The sequence below is a fragment of the Netta rufina genome, assembly GCF_964035555.1.
Source record: "Netta rufina genome assembly, chromosome: 7".
NCBI classification, from domain to species: Eukaryota; Metazoa; Chordata; class Aves; order Anseriformes; family Anatidae; genus Netta; species Netta rufina.
In genome coordinates, this window is record NC_140130.1 from 27,989,489 (window position 1) to 28,004,994 (window position 15,506).

Consider the following 15,506-nt stretch of genomic DNA (forward strand, 5'->3'; position numbering starts at 1 on the left):
AAAAAATGGCATCTGTTCTTTGCCTGATATCATTGGACTTGCTTTTTGTGGAGGTGGATGCAGAATAGATTAAGATTTATGGGGACAGGTGACTTCAGATCTCTTAAGAGGCTTAAAGTATTGCACAAGTATGCTTTATTATTGTACCAGGAGTCTTTAGGGGCAAACAGCTGAAACAATCTGTAGTATTGCTTAACAAACTACTTAAGTAACCCTGGCTTACAGGTAGTGAGCGCTTCTAACGTATACCTACTAAACCTCCTGTTTTGTTTCAGGTTCAACTCCGACTGCACTGATCCAGCACAATGATCTGGATACTTCAAGTCTTGTTCTCACCGCTCCCAACACCGGCATTGATAACTCTTATTGTATTTGGGGTTGTCATCTCCCTGTGGGTGATGAGCAGGCCCAAACCTGTTTTTCCTTCTGTTGACTTGAACAAGCAGTCGATAGGAATTGAGGTAATGTTTATTCTGCATGTGGGGATGGAGCATTTTGAGATTTTGCTCTGAATACCAATTCATTTCGACTCTGGGCATCTGTGGGAACTCTCCTGTCTGAGATACAAAACCTGCTGTACAGCTCAGCACTATTGTGGGAAGGGAAGTGTTAAGACGCCAAGAGTAAGAAACTGCAACTCTTGCCAACAGGGTTAGGTGTGCTAGGTGTGCTTCTTACCCTTGGCTGTCACTGACTCTTTTTTTTTTTTTTTTTTTTTTTTTTTTACGTACTATAAATGATTTGCAATTGTTTTCAGTCTGATGGCATACTGAGATGCAGGACTTCATGTAACTATGTAAGTGGTAGCGCTTGATCTTAGTCAGGGTATCTCTAATAACCTACAGTTGAATATTAGTCTAGGCCTTATAGAAAATTCCTCTTCATGTGACTAGTGACCGAATAGATCAAAACCAAGAAGGAAAATGAGACTTCCCTGACAACTCAATGGTATTTAAATGCTTTAAAGGGGATTGCTAGCAGACTGGATGAGGAACAAATGGCATTGTATCTGTTCTGCACTGATTTCATAACTGTGCTCTGTTCCTAGGGAGGAGCCAGAAGAGCTGCAATCTTGACAGATAATAACCTGATTTCTTATTACTTTGAAGATGCTAAAACCTTGTATGAAGTTTTCCAGAGAGGACTGCATGCTTCTGGTAAGCTTTGGAGCTGCCAGTTAGTACTTACACATCACAAGGAAAAAAAAAGTGGTTCCAAGCTTTTTTTGCATTGTTTCTCGTCTGTAGTAACAGTTAAGGTTTCCTAGAGTTCTGTGGGGTGGAGTGACAAGTGACCATGTTTCCCCCCCCTTGATTTGGAAGCAGTAGCAGGTGGCAGATTGGGTAAGAGCAAACATTGGGAGCTTAAGGTGGCAGAGTCCTGTGAAGACTTAGCAATACAAAGTGTGGTTTGGGGAGAGAAAGGGTGTGTGCAAATAAATCTCTGTTTTGTCCTCTGAAGCGGGTGAGTTTTTTTTAAGTGTATGATTACTGCCTGCTCATAAGAATGGGTCTGTCTTTATGACTTCAAGGGTCCCAGGCATGAAAATGTGATAGATTACAAACTATTTCAAACTCAGCTGAGTTGCGAAATGGGAAAATATCACCAGATCCTGGAAGTATTGCTTATGAAGATGAAGCCATCAGTCTTGTTTGTGCAATGTACTTAACCGTGGATACTGCACACTTCCATGCTTCACACAGTTAGGTAGATGTCTGAAAACACTTCCCGCTTACCAATGTTGCATTGAAGTGTGATGCCACTTCAGTACTGAGCTTTACAGCTGCTTTTCTGAACTCTTCCATTAGGAAATGGCAACTGTTTAGGCTACAGAAAACCCAACCAACCTTATCAGTGGCTGACGTACAAGCAGGTGAGTGTTGTACATCACAGATGACATAATTTGGGATGCTGTTTTGTAGCACTAAAACAGGGGGAAACTTTCTTACAGGTTTTGGACAGAGCTGAATACTTGGGATCAGGACTCCTGCAGAAAGGATGTACACCATCATCAGACCAATTCATTGGCATTTTTGCTCAGAATAGGCCAGAGGTAAGCGACAAATTGAATGTTATTTCCCAGAATATTCTGACATCTTGAGGAGAAGAGGGTCTGTTCAGCTTGCTATTTAAATAGTTTGAGGCCACATGAGGAACAACCACAACTGGCTTTTACCCCCGTATTTCCCTTATTACTGATTGGGCACATACTATGCTGGGCATGTAACACAGTCTATATCTTGAACCCTTGATACTGTAAGAACCTCATAGACATGCTCCTTACACAAACACCGCTACTAATGTGTGCATGAGCTAGTCAAGCTGTATGAAGTCACTAGGTAATCCTGTCTTGTGAGCTGCTATTTAGCTCTGTTTTTCTCTTTTCAGTGGATAATTTCAGAGTATGCCTGCTACACTTACTCAATGGTTGCTGTTCCACTCTATGACACTCTGGGGCCAGAAGCTATTGTATATATTGTCAACAAAGGTAAATATTGACTTCAACTACTTCATAATAATGATTTCTCTAAGAAGCTTTATTTTGAGAAGGTTAAAGTGCAAAGGAATTTGATTTAAAAAATAGAGTAGCTTTACCCTATAGTTTTATAGACACTGCTTCTGTAAAGCTGCTTTGCAGGGTATGAGATTCAATGCTTAGAAGAAGGCAGTGGGTTTTGTATGTCTTCTAGTGTCTTGGGTGCAAGTCCACTGACAACCTGCTAGATTCTGTGGACCATGCTGCAATCAGAGGGGTCAACAACTGCTAGCTGTTTGAGGTTTGGCAATCTTGAACTCCCACACTGTTTGCCAAACAGACAATGCAGACAGATTTGCATGCAAATTAAGACTAGATGTGTGTCTCTGATTTAAAAAGTTCTAGGAGGCAAAGAGCAGAGGAGGGGAGGAGTAGAGATAAGCCCAAATCTGTTTAGTTATACAGAATTAACAGCTAGCATGCCACCATGAAAGAAACTGGAGAGGGAGCTTGAATGCATCTTCAAAATTTCTTTCCCTAGTCTGGGGGTGATTGAGGGCAAAGAGGAAATAAAAATCAACTGCTGTCACAACTATCTAGGATCCAACCTATAAACAGGATTTGCCAAGTAAATCACTTCAACAATCATGGCGGCGAATCTTGCCAACAGGCCTTGCCTTAGTACTACACAGCTGTGACTTATAAGGTTAACGGGGAACCAGCATGTTCAGACAAATCCAATTCCTCTGCTGTCTTACTGGTAAATGATTTTGTAATTGCATAAAACTTTCTTGCACATCCAGGGAGGTAGAGGCATTAACTCAAATTTTAGCTACCTCTTTTGAACAGGTCTAAAATTTCTTAGATTTAAGGAAAGTGGTTACATTTAAACCATCAGCGCACTTTTATGGCAATACCAAAAGAATAAATACTTGTCTTGCCTATGACTGAAGATATTTGTCTTTGATTCCTCAGTGTAAAGGCTTCACATTAGGTAAAACTGAGATTCTAGCTATAAAGTCAGTTGTCCCTAGTAGGAAAGAACTTTCTTAGCACTGTCAAGCCAGCCAGTGAATCCATGTGAACTAAATGCAAATGGCTTTGGAACATAACCAATATTACATTCTAAGTATACGTTCTCCTGAGTTATCACTCAGTAGTGTCTCGTGTCCTCAGAACAGACTTATGAAATGTAATTTCTTTTCTGTAGCTGATATAAGCGTAGTGATTTGTGACAAGCCGGAGAAAGCACAGATCTTACTTGACAACTGTGAGCATGGAAAGACCCCATGTATGAAGACTATAATTCTTATGGATCTCTTCGATAAAGAGCTCAATGACAGAGCAGCTAAATTAGGAGTTGAAATTCTAGCACTACAGGAGGTTGAGGTAGGTGACTAAAGACTTCTTATCTTGCAGAGGAATACCTTGCTAAATAGGCAACAATGACACATCAATGTAAGAATCATCCAGTTGTCATGCCTGTATCAGAGATCTTAATGATCAGTCATTTTGAAACTTGATATATTTAAACAAGTAGACTTGCAGAGGTCAAACGATTGACTAAAGTTGTGCTCATATGCTGTGGATACTCTACACATTAACCTGAAGATTTCCTTAGCATATCTCGTGGTACAGTTGTAACAGGATTTATCAGGCTTCTAAGCTGCCAGTTGATTCTAATTAAAACTCTAAGTGAAAATTACTGGCTGTTTTGACACCCCAATACTAGGGTTAATTTCCAGATCTGAGGTGTAAATGTGGAGTGTAAGAGATGTGGCCTATATTAAATGAAATGAACTACCTCCATTCAGGACTTCCAAATTCCTTAGGCAGCTCTACTCACTTTCCACACATTCACGATTTTCACAGTCTCAGGAGTCAGTTTTTCCAAGTTATAGGTACTAAATGCATGAAGACCAACTTCTCTCACTGAATGAGATAATTTTTATAACATTGCATTTGAAATCCAATTACCTATTCATTTGTTATTGCTGCACTTCTTTCTGTTGCAATTGTTAAGCTGTATTTTCTCTAATACAGGAGCTGGGAAGAAATAACATCAGAAAACCAAATGTAAGTATCTCTGTGGAATAGTTCTAAACTTGTGAAACTAGTCTTTGAGAGACCTCTTGATGTGCTGCTAGGAAAGGAGGCTGACAGGATTTTTTTTGTAGATTTTGTCTTGATGTTTCCAAACAACTTCTAGTTCTAGTAGATACTGATAACTAACATAATAATCCTTACACTGTTGACCTAATGTGGCTTTTTCTCTCTAGCCTCCTAAGCCTGAAGATCTTTGCATTGTGTGTTTTACTAGTGGTACAACAGGTAAGAGAATGCATGTTGTTGCTTCCATATTAAAACAATCGCTGTACTAAAAACACTAACTTTCCAGTGCAAAAAGGGAAATACAAACAACATATAAGATTAAGTTAGAGCCATGTCAAGCCACTACTGAGGACACTTAGTATGTTGGGACATTGTCAGTAAAAGTCAAGTACACAAAGACAAAGCTTCTTAGAGGGGAGACTAACCAAATATATGCTGTCCTACTTTGAAAAATACAGGGTCTTAGGGCCATAGCTGAAAGTGCTCAAGATGAGATGTATTTGTGAGATTATGTGAGATAATGCAAGCTATGACTGAGCCTAATACCAAGGCAGCTCAAAGTGACTGAGCCAAAGAAGACATGAGCAACTGACTGCAGCAGCAGTCACTCACAGCTGACTTTGTCTGATCTTTCCAAAGGTAACCCTAAAGGAGCCATGCTGACGCATGAGAATGTTGTTGCAAATGCCGCTGCCTTCCTTAAAAGCATAGAGGTAAGCTACTGTTAATGATGGTCTCTAGGCTATGTGACTGAGTGGTGAAAATTGCTTTACTGTGGGAGTCTTCTGCAAACCATTCGTTCCCTGTAGGCACTTTACTAAGTGCTCTTGTTTCCATGGGAGAATTGTATGTTAAATAACTTGGTTTGACCCTGAACAAGAACTAACTAAACATTACTCTAGAATGAGTAAGACCTACATGCCAAGAGTACTGAACTACCATATTTCAAGCTTTGCTGAAACACAAAACTAACCCTGACCCAGTGTCCTGTCACAAACTTGACTGAATCAGTTATAGCAGCGGGTTTTGCAGAGATGGTGGATGAGCCTAAGTTGCTTCAGTCTCTCTAAAAGCATGTATTTTAAAGTGCTCAAATTGATCCAAACTTACTCCCTTTCTACTCAAGCGGGCGTAGGGAGTGCTGACATTTGTTTCTTTCTCCTGTAGAATACAGCTGAATGTATGCCTTCAGATATCAGCATATCCTATCTCCCCTTGGCTCACATGTTTGAGAGAGTTGTACAGGTAAGTAGACTGTGTTCATGCTACTAAGCTATACATCCTATGTCTTCTACATAGGATGTATAAACTACCTACCAGTAACACCTGGTAGGAGTCATTCCTAAATGGCTAAACCCGCCTACCTAAGGTAAACCTTTAAACGGACTAAATAATGCCTAGTTACTTCTCCGAGATATGGCTACTAACTTCCTGTAAGGAAGCTTTGTTCTTCAGCCCAGCTTCACTGAATCTGTGACACCAATCTGAAAAGCTGCAGGCCAAATTAGTGGCATCAAGCCATTAGCCATCTATAAATCAAATTACAGCAAAAACTGCTGGCTTTCTGTATTTATTCAAAGTCTATTTACACATGAACAACACTACTATTGAGTATTGGAAATCATGCTGGTTTCCATGTAAAATTATTATGGCTATTATTAAAGCTATGCATTATCTTTGACTGACATTTGGTTGATTTTTAGACTGTGATCTACAGCTGTGGAGCAAAAGTAGGCTTCTTCCAAGGAGACATCAAACTGCTGACAGATGACATGAAAACCTTGAAGCCAACACTATTTCCAGTTGTACCAAGACTACTCAATAGAATATATGACAAGGTACGTGAGCAATTTTTAGCTAAATTCTTCTTAACGTTCATGTATCTAAGCAAGTATGCCCATTCAAATTGAAGTTGAATACATCATAGTATCATCACTACATTAATTATTCCTTATCAGAAGGAATTTTTTAAAATCCTTTTCCAGGAGATGGAAAGATCTCTGAGACCTGGACTACATGAGCAGCTCATGCAGTCATGGCTGAGATAGGTCTGTTGCTGTTCTGAGGCAAAGATCTTGTTTACTTTCAGAATGAAAATCAAGCAAGTGCAAAGCTAGAAGGTTCACTAGCCCTCAGAGTTGTAGCTGAAGTATGACTGCAGCAGCACAAATTAGTATTTCCCCTTGGTTCGTCTCCTAGATCATGGCAATAGTGAAGACAAATCCTAGAGCAACAAAGTAATGCATGGTGCCTCCTAATAAAGCAAGAACTGGAGGTACAGATATGAGTTGAAACCTGAGAGTCTGATACTTCTCCTTACAGATACAAAGTGGTGCAAATACCCCAGTGAAAAAAATACTGTTAAATATTGCTATGACTCTGAAGATGGCTGAAGTAAAACAAGGCATAATGAGAAATGACAGCATTTTGGATCGTATGATCTTCAAAAAAGTTCAGGTAAGCTCTTACAAGTGTAAGTAACCCAAGCAATGTAATGCTAAGAGTTTGATCTGATGGCTTCTAATTCACTTGTAGGAGACCATGGGTGGAAGAGTGCGTATAATGGTAACGGGTGCAGCCCCTATATCTCCCTCTGTCCTGACATTTCTCAGAGCAGCATTGGGCTGTCAGGTAAGCTGATTCTTTTGCCTGAATGCCTATTTGATGGTCACTTGGGTGTGTAATCAGTGATGCAGCTGTGGTCTAGCTCAGCTTGTTCCTGGAGGCACTGCTGTCAGGGTCTTCAGTATTTACAGGCAGCTTGATGAGGATTAACAGCAACAGAACAAAATTTTGCAGAGCAAATTGACATCAAACTACAGTACTGCAAAACCTCCTGTATGCTCTGGGAGGAGGAATAGAGCAGCAGAAATAGGAACATGCAGCAACCGCAGCAAGTCAGGCAGCTGCCTCTGAGTTTTGTGGCTTATCTTGACAGTCAGTAAGCTCCTACTGCGGTACATCTGAGAACAGAGCGCGGAGAATGAGGTAACCAGAGCAAGGTTTAGATAGCTGAACTTGAAGAACATCCAGTCACATCAGTAAGACCAGGAAATCTGAAGTAGGATAATATTGTCTTGGTTTCCTCCTTAAGAGGAGATTTGTGCACGGGCATAGTTGAAACTGTGAGGTCTTTTATACCAAGGGCTTGGTGTTCGAAAGATGTTTATGCTTTCTCACATAGATCTTTGAAGCATATGGCCAGACTGAATGTTCAGCTGGATGCACGTTCTCAATGCCTGGAGACTGGACAACAGGTGTGGTAGCTGAGACTTGGAAACTCTTGCACAACTGTCAATAGAAAGTGGCACTCAAGCTATTAGTTAAATGATAGACAAATTCTGAGTGCTTAACCTCAAAGTGATTCTTGGCAGCATGTCACCTGTATGGTTAACAGGATACCAGAATATTCAGCTCAAATAGATGAGCATCTCTTGTGTAAAGTGACCTAGCTCCTAGCTCAGCCTATATCCTGCCCCACTGTGCAGGAGTGTCTGTACAGAACTGAGCAAACTGACAAGAACTTCCCAAATGGCTTTAAGAAAACTAGTTTTAGCCCACAAATCATGTTTACCTCAAATAATTGATTATAATGCCAGATAGGAGTACTTTCCTGAAGGGCAACACTAAGAGTTTTAAGTTTCATCTTAGGAGTGTTGTTTTTAATATTCAGCGTTCTAAATTCAAGCTTAGGTCACCATCCTTCTGCACCATAACTGCAGATCATAATGAGGATGAAATGCAAAAAAACACCAGGGTTAGTGGGGGAGTTCTGTGGAGGCAAGTGTGGCACATGGTCAGTGTGATTGATTAGACCAATAAATGTCTCTAAACTTTGAGACTGAACTGCTACTTATCCTGCATTAAGTGTCTGAAAATGGATTTATAATAAATAATTCTGGTATCAGGCCCCTTTAAACAGTACTGTTTCTTACTAAAGTAGTGAATAGACCCATTAGGTATCTACCATCACTAAAGTCATATGTAGGGGGACCTAGTCTTTCTAGTTTTATATCAAATAGGTCCAACTCCCAGCAGAATCTGTGAGTCATGACTCCTTGTGTTTTCTCTTCAGGCCATGTTGGACCCCCCCTGGCTTGTAACATCATAAAATTAGATGATGTGGAAGAAATGAACTACTACTCTTCCAATAATGAAGGCGAGGTAGGTACCATCTCCTTTGTGTATCAGGAAATACTGCAACATGGGGCTTGTGACTAACAATATTCTGTGCTTGCTGTAGGTCTGCATTAAAGGACCAAATGTGTTCAAGGGTTATCTGAAAGACCCTGAGAAGACAGCAGAAGCAATTGACAAAGATGGCTGGCTTCACACTGGAGATATAGGGAAATGGATGCCAGTAAGTAATTGCTTAATACAAAACATCTCTTGGATGTGAATTTTCAGCACGCTGCAAAGCTGCAGAAATAAATTCTAGGATAGAAGCTTTATAAAATATTTTGTTAAATTGTTCGCTATGTAACTCCAGGCAAAGCTCCAAAGGCCAGTCAGGTTATAGGATCCTGCATAGTGCCTGCTAAGCCAGTAGTTAATATGCATCTTCTACAACAAAGAATGAAGTCTATCATTTTTGTCACAGAACACAGAAACTGTTTAATCATGTCTGCAGCTATTGGAGAAATTGGATGAAGTGCCCTTTTATTCTGTAGAGAGCAAAAAACAGTTCCAGACTATCATGTGCCTTTCATTTTAAAAAAAAAAAAAAAAAAGGCAAAACATTATATTTTGCTGCCTATAGAAGGGAAACAGGCACTTGAAACTAATGGCATCCACCTTTAACTTCTAGAACGGAACACTGAAGATCATTGACAGGAAGAAGAATATATTTAAACTTGCACAAGGAGAATACATTGCTCCAGAGAAGATTGAAAATGTCTATGTTAGAAGTGCTCCTGTAGCCCAAGTCTTTGTACATGGAGAAAGTTTGAGGGTAAGTGATATTATGAGTGTGCATCCTGCAAGATTCCTCCCGCAATGAGTTCTGAAATATCAGGGCACAGACTTTAATATATACTACAGCACTTGAACAAGATCTGTTCTCAAGGGCATGACGTTTATAGGCATATCCTCTCTACAGCCTTCCTTCTTGATACCAAGATCTCCTTTTCTTTGGTGTCAAGTTGGAAGCTGGGTAAAGGTTAATTACGTACTTGTATGGAGTTAGTATGTCAGGTGAGCAGTGTCTCCACTGCTTTGCCATAAAGGTGTCAGTTGCTGAAGTGGTTAGCATATAATAGACATACTGCATGAGCACTTGGACTGCTGCTGTCAGAACTCAGATAAGGGGCTTCAAAGTCCATGTATCTGCTTTCCAAATTCTGCAGATTGGGATGTAGAGGGGGCTTAGTACAGAGATATTCTTGACTATCAAGTTCTCATCTCTAAGTAACTCCAAATGCTTTGTCTTGATATAAACGTGACTCCTCCTACTTGTTTTCAGTCTTGTCTAATAGGTATAGTGGTTCCTGATCATGAGACACTTCCAGAATTTGCAGCAAAACTGGGAATAAAGGGTTCCTATGAAGATATCTGCAAAAATTCAGTGAGTTTTCTTACCTTCTTAGTAGGTTATAGGTAGATTTTTAATTCTGAAGTCCAATCTTGCATCGCTTTGACTTCATTTTTTACCCATCTTTTTGTAAATTAAACCAGCTTAATATGGAGTGACTTTCAGTGACTATCACTGTTTCTTTTCTAATGAGAAGAAAGGCATGACCTTGTAGCGGTCATGTCACCAGATGTCACCATGTTTCTTAACATGAGAAATGTTGAATGCTGAAATATATATACATATATATGTTCTTGCCACCTTAGTTCTCACTGACTGGGTACTGGTTGTGGTCCTGAGCCAATCACAAAATGGCAGCTTTACCTACACTGCTTCTGCTTTCTCTTCTAGGAAGTGAAGAAAGCTATTTTAGAAGATATGGTCAGACTGGGGAAAGAGGCTGGTCTGAAATCCTTTGAACAAGTGAGTACTTCCAAATCCTGCTTGTCACAAGTACCTGTATTGGTAATACAATGGGTGGGAAGTCTGTATTCCTGCTGTTACTGACTGCCAGGACGGGGACCTTAAGACATCTACCTAAGTCAGATGCCCAGGAAAACTGATTGCAGTAGGCAGGGAAGCATTACCTGGTTACCTGTCTTTTTACCAAGAGGCAGGTAGGTGTACAGGGCAACCATTGCAATCGCTATGAAATGGAGTGGAGGTTCTCCATAGGCTGCAGGACCTGAACTGTAGTTTCAGTCCATCCTCTTTCTCCTAGTCAAAAGGAGTTTGACTTGTACCAGAGAAGCAGTTTAGTTAGTAGAGACTACTGAGTTAGTAGAGACTGAGCACTAAGCTCAAGGCAGCTGGGGAGAACTGTTGTTTGCCCTCTAAGTAATTCTGTGTCATGTGCTAAATTATTTTCTTTTAATAGGTTAAAGACCTTCACATCCACACTGAGCTCTTCTCTGTAGAAAATGGACTCTTGACACCAACACTGAAGGCAAAGAGAGCAGAACTTGTTAAACTTTTCCAGAAGCATATTGAGGACCTCTATTCAAATATGCAGGAATAAGTGTCTAATTTCAAGTAAACTGAAGGGAGTATCCAAACAAATCTGTAACACTACATGACTTACGGAGAACACAAGCATGAGTGGAGGGGAGCAAGGAGAACTTAAATGTATTTGTTTCTGGCATCCTGGGAAAAAGGACTTTCAGATGAAGATGGCTACTCTGTGACTGGTGACTGGCAGTGTAGAATCTCATGGGACTGTGCGTCAGATGTCTAGACAAAGCCAGAACTTCCCTCTACCTTAGGCTGTGAATGAAGCACACAAACACTGAAGAGCCCCAACCTTTTCCAAGTATGCACTTCCTACTGCTGTTAAAAGCAAATATAATTTTCTTGCTCCAAGTATGAACTCCATTCTGAACTTGTGGCTTGATCTGCAATCAGACTGAACTTTCATGCAGTTGTGTTGTATGTTCGGGGGCGAGGTAGTTCAAAGACAAAGTGCGGGAAGATAACACTTCAGTTTCCACTCAGGATGATATAATCTTCTCAACACACCTGTCTCAGTTTAAACTGTCACAATATAAGTAGGGGCTTAACATCTGTTCAGCAACTACAAAATGAACTTCCTGCTCCTAGCCTTGGACTGCATACTCTATATTGTTTTTAATGAAAGTGTGATTAGTTGGGCATAAACTGGTTTATGAAATGCATGTGTGTAAAGCAAACATGTTTCAAGCTTTACTATGGGAGGCACTGGATCGTTTGTTTGTTTTGCACATGTTCTCAAATGCAATGGCAATTATAAAGCCAATACACTTATGAACTTATGAGCCTAGTAACTCAAACTCTTAAGTGTCCTTCTTAAGGATATAAAATGCAATAAATTGTGACTACAAACTCAGACCAAAGCCTGTTTTTCTTTCTCTTCAGCAACCAGACATCCACCTGCAGGCTTATTGCTGCCTTGATTACCGATGGTTTCCTTCTGAGGCTGTGCTCTGGCTGTCTGTAAACTTGTTTCCTGTGCTGTCAGGGCCTAGCTGCAGCTCAAGCCATGAGGCAATAAGCTAGCGTGAAACAAGATATTGCTCCTCTAATCAGCTTTCCTTTTCTTAGAGTAAGACAATATATGTCAAAGTCTTCGGCATAGTCTCTTACTCAGCTTGTCCCATAGAAAATTAAATGTGATGTCTTATTTTAGGGCAAAAAAATGATTAGGTTCTTTAGGAAAACTATTTAGGCAAATGAGTGCTGTCCTCCTCTATCTTTAGAAAGGGTTACGGGGCTCTGGAGAGAGTTAAGCCAAGTTGCTGACAATTTTTACCTGTTTCTGTAATAGTTTGAATTGGTGTGCCTTTGTTTCTGTTAAAGGCAATGAAGCTCTAAGAAGGATGTAATATACATGTATGAGAGGAGTACATATAGTTTTACTATATCAACTCCCCTTGTCTGTGCCCGATTCTTACAGTTAGTGGCCATTTATCTCTTTATTTAATGCTCACGGTCAGATACTCCAAACTGAATGCAACCAGTTGGTCAGGAAATTTCCAGCCCTTGCTGTGAGGCATCTCTAGCTTCAATTAGCTAAAAACAACCTGCTTCTGTTTCAGAAGTCTAAATCCAGTTCTGTTTCAAGTCTAGGCCCAAAGACCTTTATGCTTTTAGGTAACTTTCAATTACTTTATGTGCACTGAGCACAGTTTTTGTCATAACCTCAGGGTATAAAGACTTAAAGAGCCTGAAAGACATGCAACTACCTGTGCTGCATGTCTTTCTCATTCCATTAAAACAAAAAGACTTAAGAGTTGCAAAAAGGCTTAATCTTTTGTCAGATTGGGGAGAAGGTGCAATGTATAAATGTATACTTAAAATGGTTGTGGGTTCTGATAAGCAACTCAGTTGGAGGCAGCAATCTAGAGCAACCGAGATACTTTGTTCGTTTTATCAACAAGTGAAATTATTCCACCAAGACCTGTTTGGAAGTTGCAGCCTGGCAGTCCGAGGTGGGCCCTCTGACTATATCACCGTGCTTCATTCAGCTTACAGGGATCTCTTCTTTTTGTAGTGAATGGGGAATGCCTACATTTCTGCATTATGTCTCAAAAAGTAGTAACTCCATACAGGTCACTTTCAAACATAGTAATGATGCTTTCTCTTTTGGCACAGGAAACATTTTCATGTTGCTGAACTTGGTCTGCTCTTAGAGGAAATTAAGCTTGTTTTCACAGACTTCTAGATTTTTCACATTTGTGGCATCTACTACTAGCTGTTACAAAGATTGATTTGGATGGGTAATGGCATTGTCTGAATAATAAATCAAACATGGCAATTCACGTGTAAATTAGTCTGGTCTCCTGATGATGATTTTGCCATAGGAACTGCTTCCAGAATAAAGCTACAAAGTGAAAACAGGAGTGCTCTAGGCATGTTGGCATTGAAATGATGCAAAAATGATTTCAGGATATTGTTTGTGAACTGAAGAAAACTAAAGATGGCTTGAAGCACTATTACACAGAATGAACAAAGATTTGATGTAAGGACAACTATAGGCACAGTGAAGTTCAATCAGGTAACTGCAGCTTTCTTCCAATGATAAAGAGATAGGAGGTAAAAAGAGCTAACTCCTTCCACGGTTGTAGAGTGCCAGATTTAGACTCTCCAAATCATGCAAGAACTGTATATAAAAATACACCTGGTTAGGCGTCTTTTCTTTCCATCTCAGTGGAATGCCACCTATGCCTGCAATTCACTTAATAATAACTGGTTAGTCTCGTTCCTCTCTATCCAGAGAGGAAGTGTTTGGACAGAAATATTGACTCTTAATGCATCATTTAACTTTAATGAGGTCCTTATTTAAATCAGTGCTCTCAAGACAGCTCTAGCATCATTCTCTAATGCAGTAGCTAGGACAGTCAAGTGTAAAGACTAGAGAACCTGCATGTCCCTGGCTTCTTAGCTTGGTACATTATCTTTTCTCCTCCTGGCCACTGCTTTGCATGTGAAAAAGCTAACTCTATGGGAGGTGCTAAAGCTCTGTTTAAAAAAAAAAAAAAAAAAAAAAAAAAAAAAAAAAAAAGCAGCCTTTTGTTCAAGGCTACAGAGGAGGAAATAACTCCTTCATTGTTGATATCTTTTACTATCAGTAACCATGAGAGTTCTGTATAGGTTTGTCTTTAAATTTCATTCTCTGATACAGTTGCTTCTGGCACTGAAAAGACAGCTTGCATTTTTTTTTTTTCACTGCAGGACCTCTAAACGCCTTCAGGAGGTAGGCAATTTTGTTTTGGCTGATTCTTTGAAGGAAAGCACTGGCTGAGTGAAGGTGGTAGAATGGTAAGTAGAAACAACAGTTACCTGTGCTACAAAAGGGACGAGGTAGGACTGCAGTTACAGCCTTGAGGAAAGAAGTTGTAAGCATTAAAAAAAGGAACACACATATACTTTAGAGTTCATTTCAGACTCTGAGTGTTCTTGTGAAGCAAAGCTCCTGGGCATTCTATGGTGCAGTATGGAGTGATCTTGGTGTGCAAAATTCTGCTCAGGTGAAAGTTGAAATCCAGTTGAAGGTGTTCAAACACAAAAAGACATCAAGTCCCTATAAACAGACAAGAACACATAAACTCCACTCCTGCCCCCCAAGCCCCTTCTCCAAATAGATAACACTCAACAATGGTCAGCAGTGCTGCTGATTTGTTCAAATAATTGTTAATTGCTGCCTGTTAATATAGATAGCAGCTATTTAATCATTGTATAGTCAGCATTGACAGTTCCTCAGCTGGAAGACCAGCTTATTTTGTCATCCTTCTTTGTAGAGTCTAGAGCCAAAACACCAAACAGAAAGCACTCCAGTCAAGACTAAGACTTTACACCATACAGTTTGGAGGCCTTCATATTAATTTCCAATCACATTACAAAATAGTGGAAAATTAGCCCTTTTGTTATATTCTGCTTGGTTACGGCCCTTCAGCTCTTGCTAGCAGGGAAACTAGAAGTATGATATATTCCTATACTTCTATAGCAGCCTGCTTCTAGAAAATAAGAGTGCATTGACTTTAAGATGGGAAAGCAGCCTGAATGACATACTGAAACTGAATGTTAGCTCCCCATTATCAGAGCTCAGAAACATAGCCTAAGACTGTGGCTCACCATCAGCAATAATGCACAGCAGGCTGAAGCAATAAAGTCACTGGTGCTGGAGGTAATGATTCTGCACAGCAGCATATAGTTGCAGTGCTGGCTTGTCTGTTATGTGGTTATTTCTGTATACAGTTAATATTGTCTAAGACATATGCTTACCTGCCTGAGACAACTCATGCAGGTGGAGATAAACAAGGTATTAGTTTAGAACTATCATTTGCAAAAACTCTCAACTGGTGATAGGGAACTAGC

At 40.0% G+C, this 15,506-nt stretch overlaps 1 protein-coding gene across 1 annotated transcript; it reads left to right on the forward strand.

The window, feature by feature from the left end:
- Nucleotides 1–305: 305 nt before the first annotated feature.
- Nucleotides 306–11,175, forward strand: ACSL5 (acyl-CoA synthetase long chain family member 5; the record flags this gene model as incomplete). The annotated part of the gene is made up of 20 exons (XM_084289779.1): nt 306–461; nt 1,049–1,157; nt 1,809–1,873; nt 1,952–2,053; nt 2,389–2,488; nt 3,687–3,865; nt 4,520–4,552; nt 4,756–4,807; nt 5,228–5,301; nt 5,756–5,833; nt 6,292–6,426; nt 6,911–7,045; nt 7,124–7,219; nt 7,773–7,845; nt 8,664–8,752; nt 8,832–8,948; nt 9,396–9,539; nt 10,050–10,151; nt 10,509–10,580; nt 11,035–11,175. 20 exons carry the CDS (start codon nt 306–308, stop codon nt 11,173–11,175), a joined length of 2,052 nt encoding a protein of 683 aa, XP_084145905.1.
- Nucleotides 11,176–15,506: the final 4,331 nt, after the last annotated feature.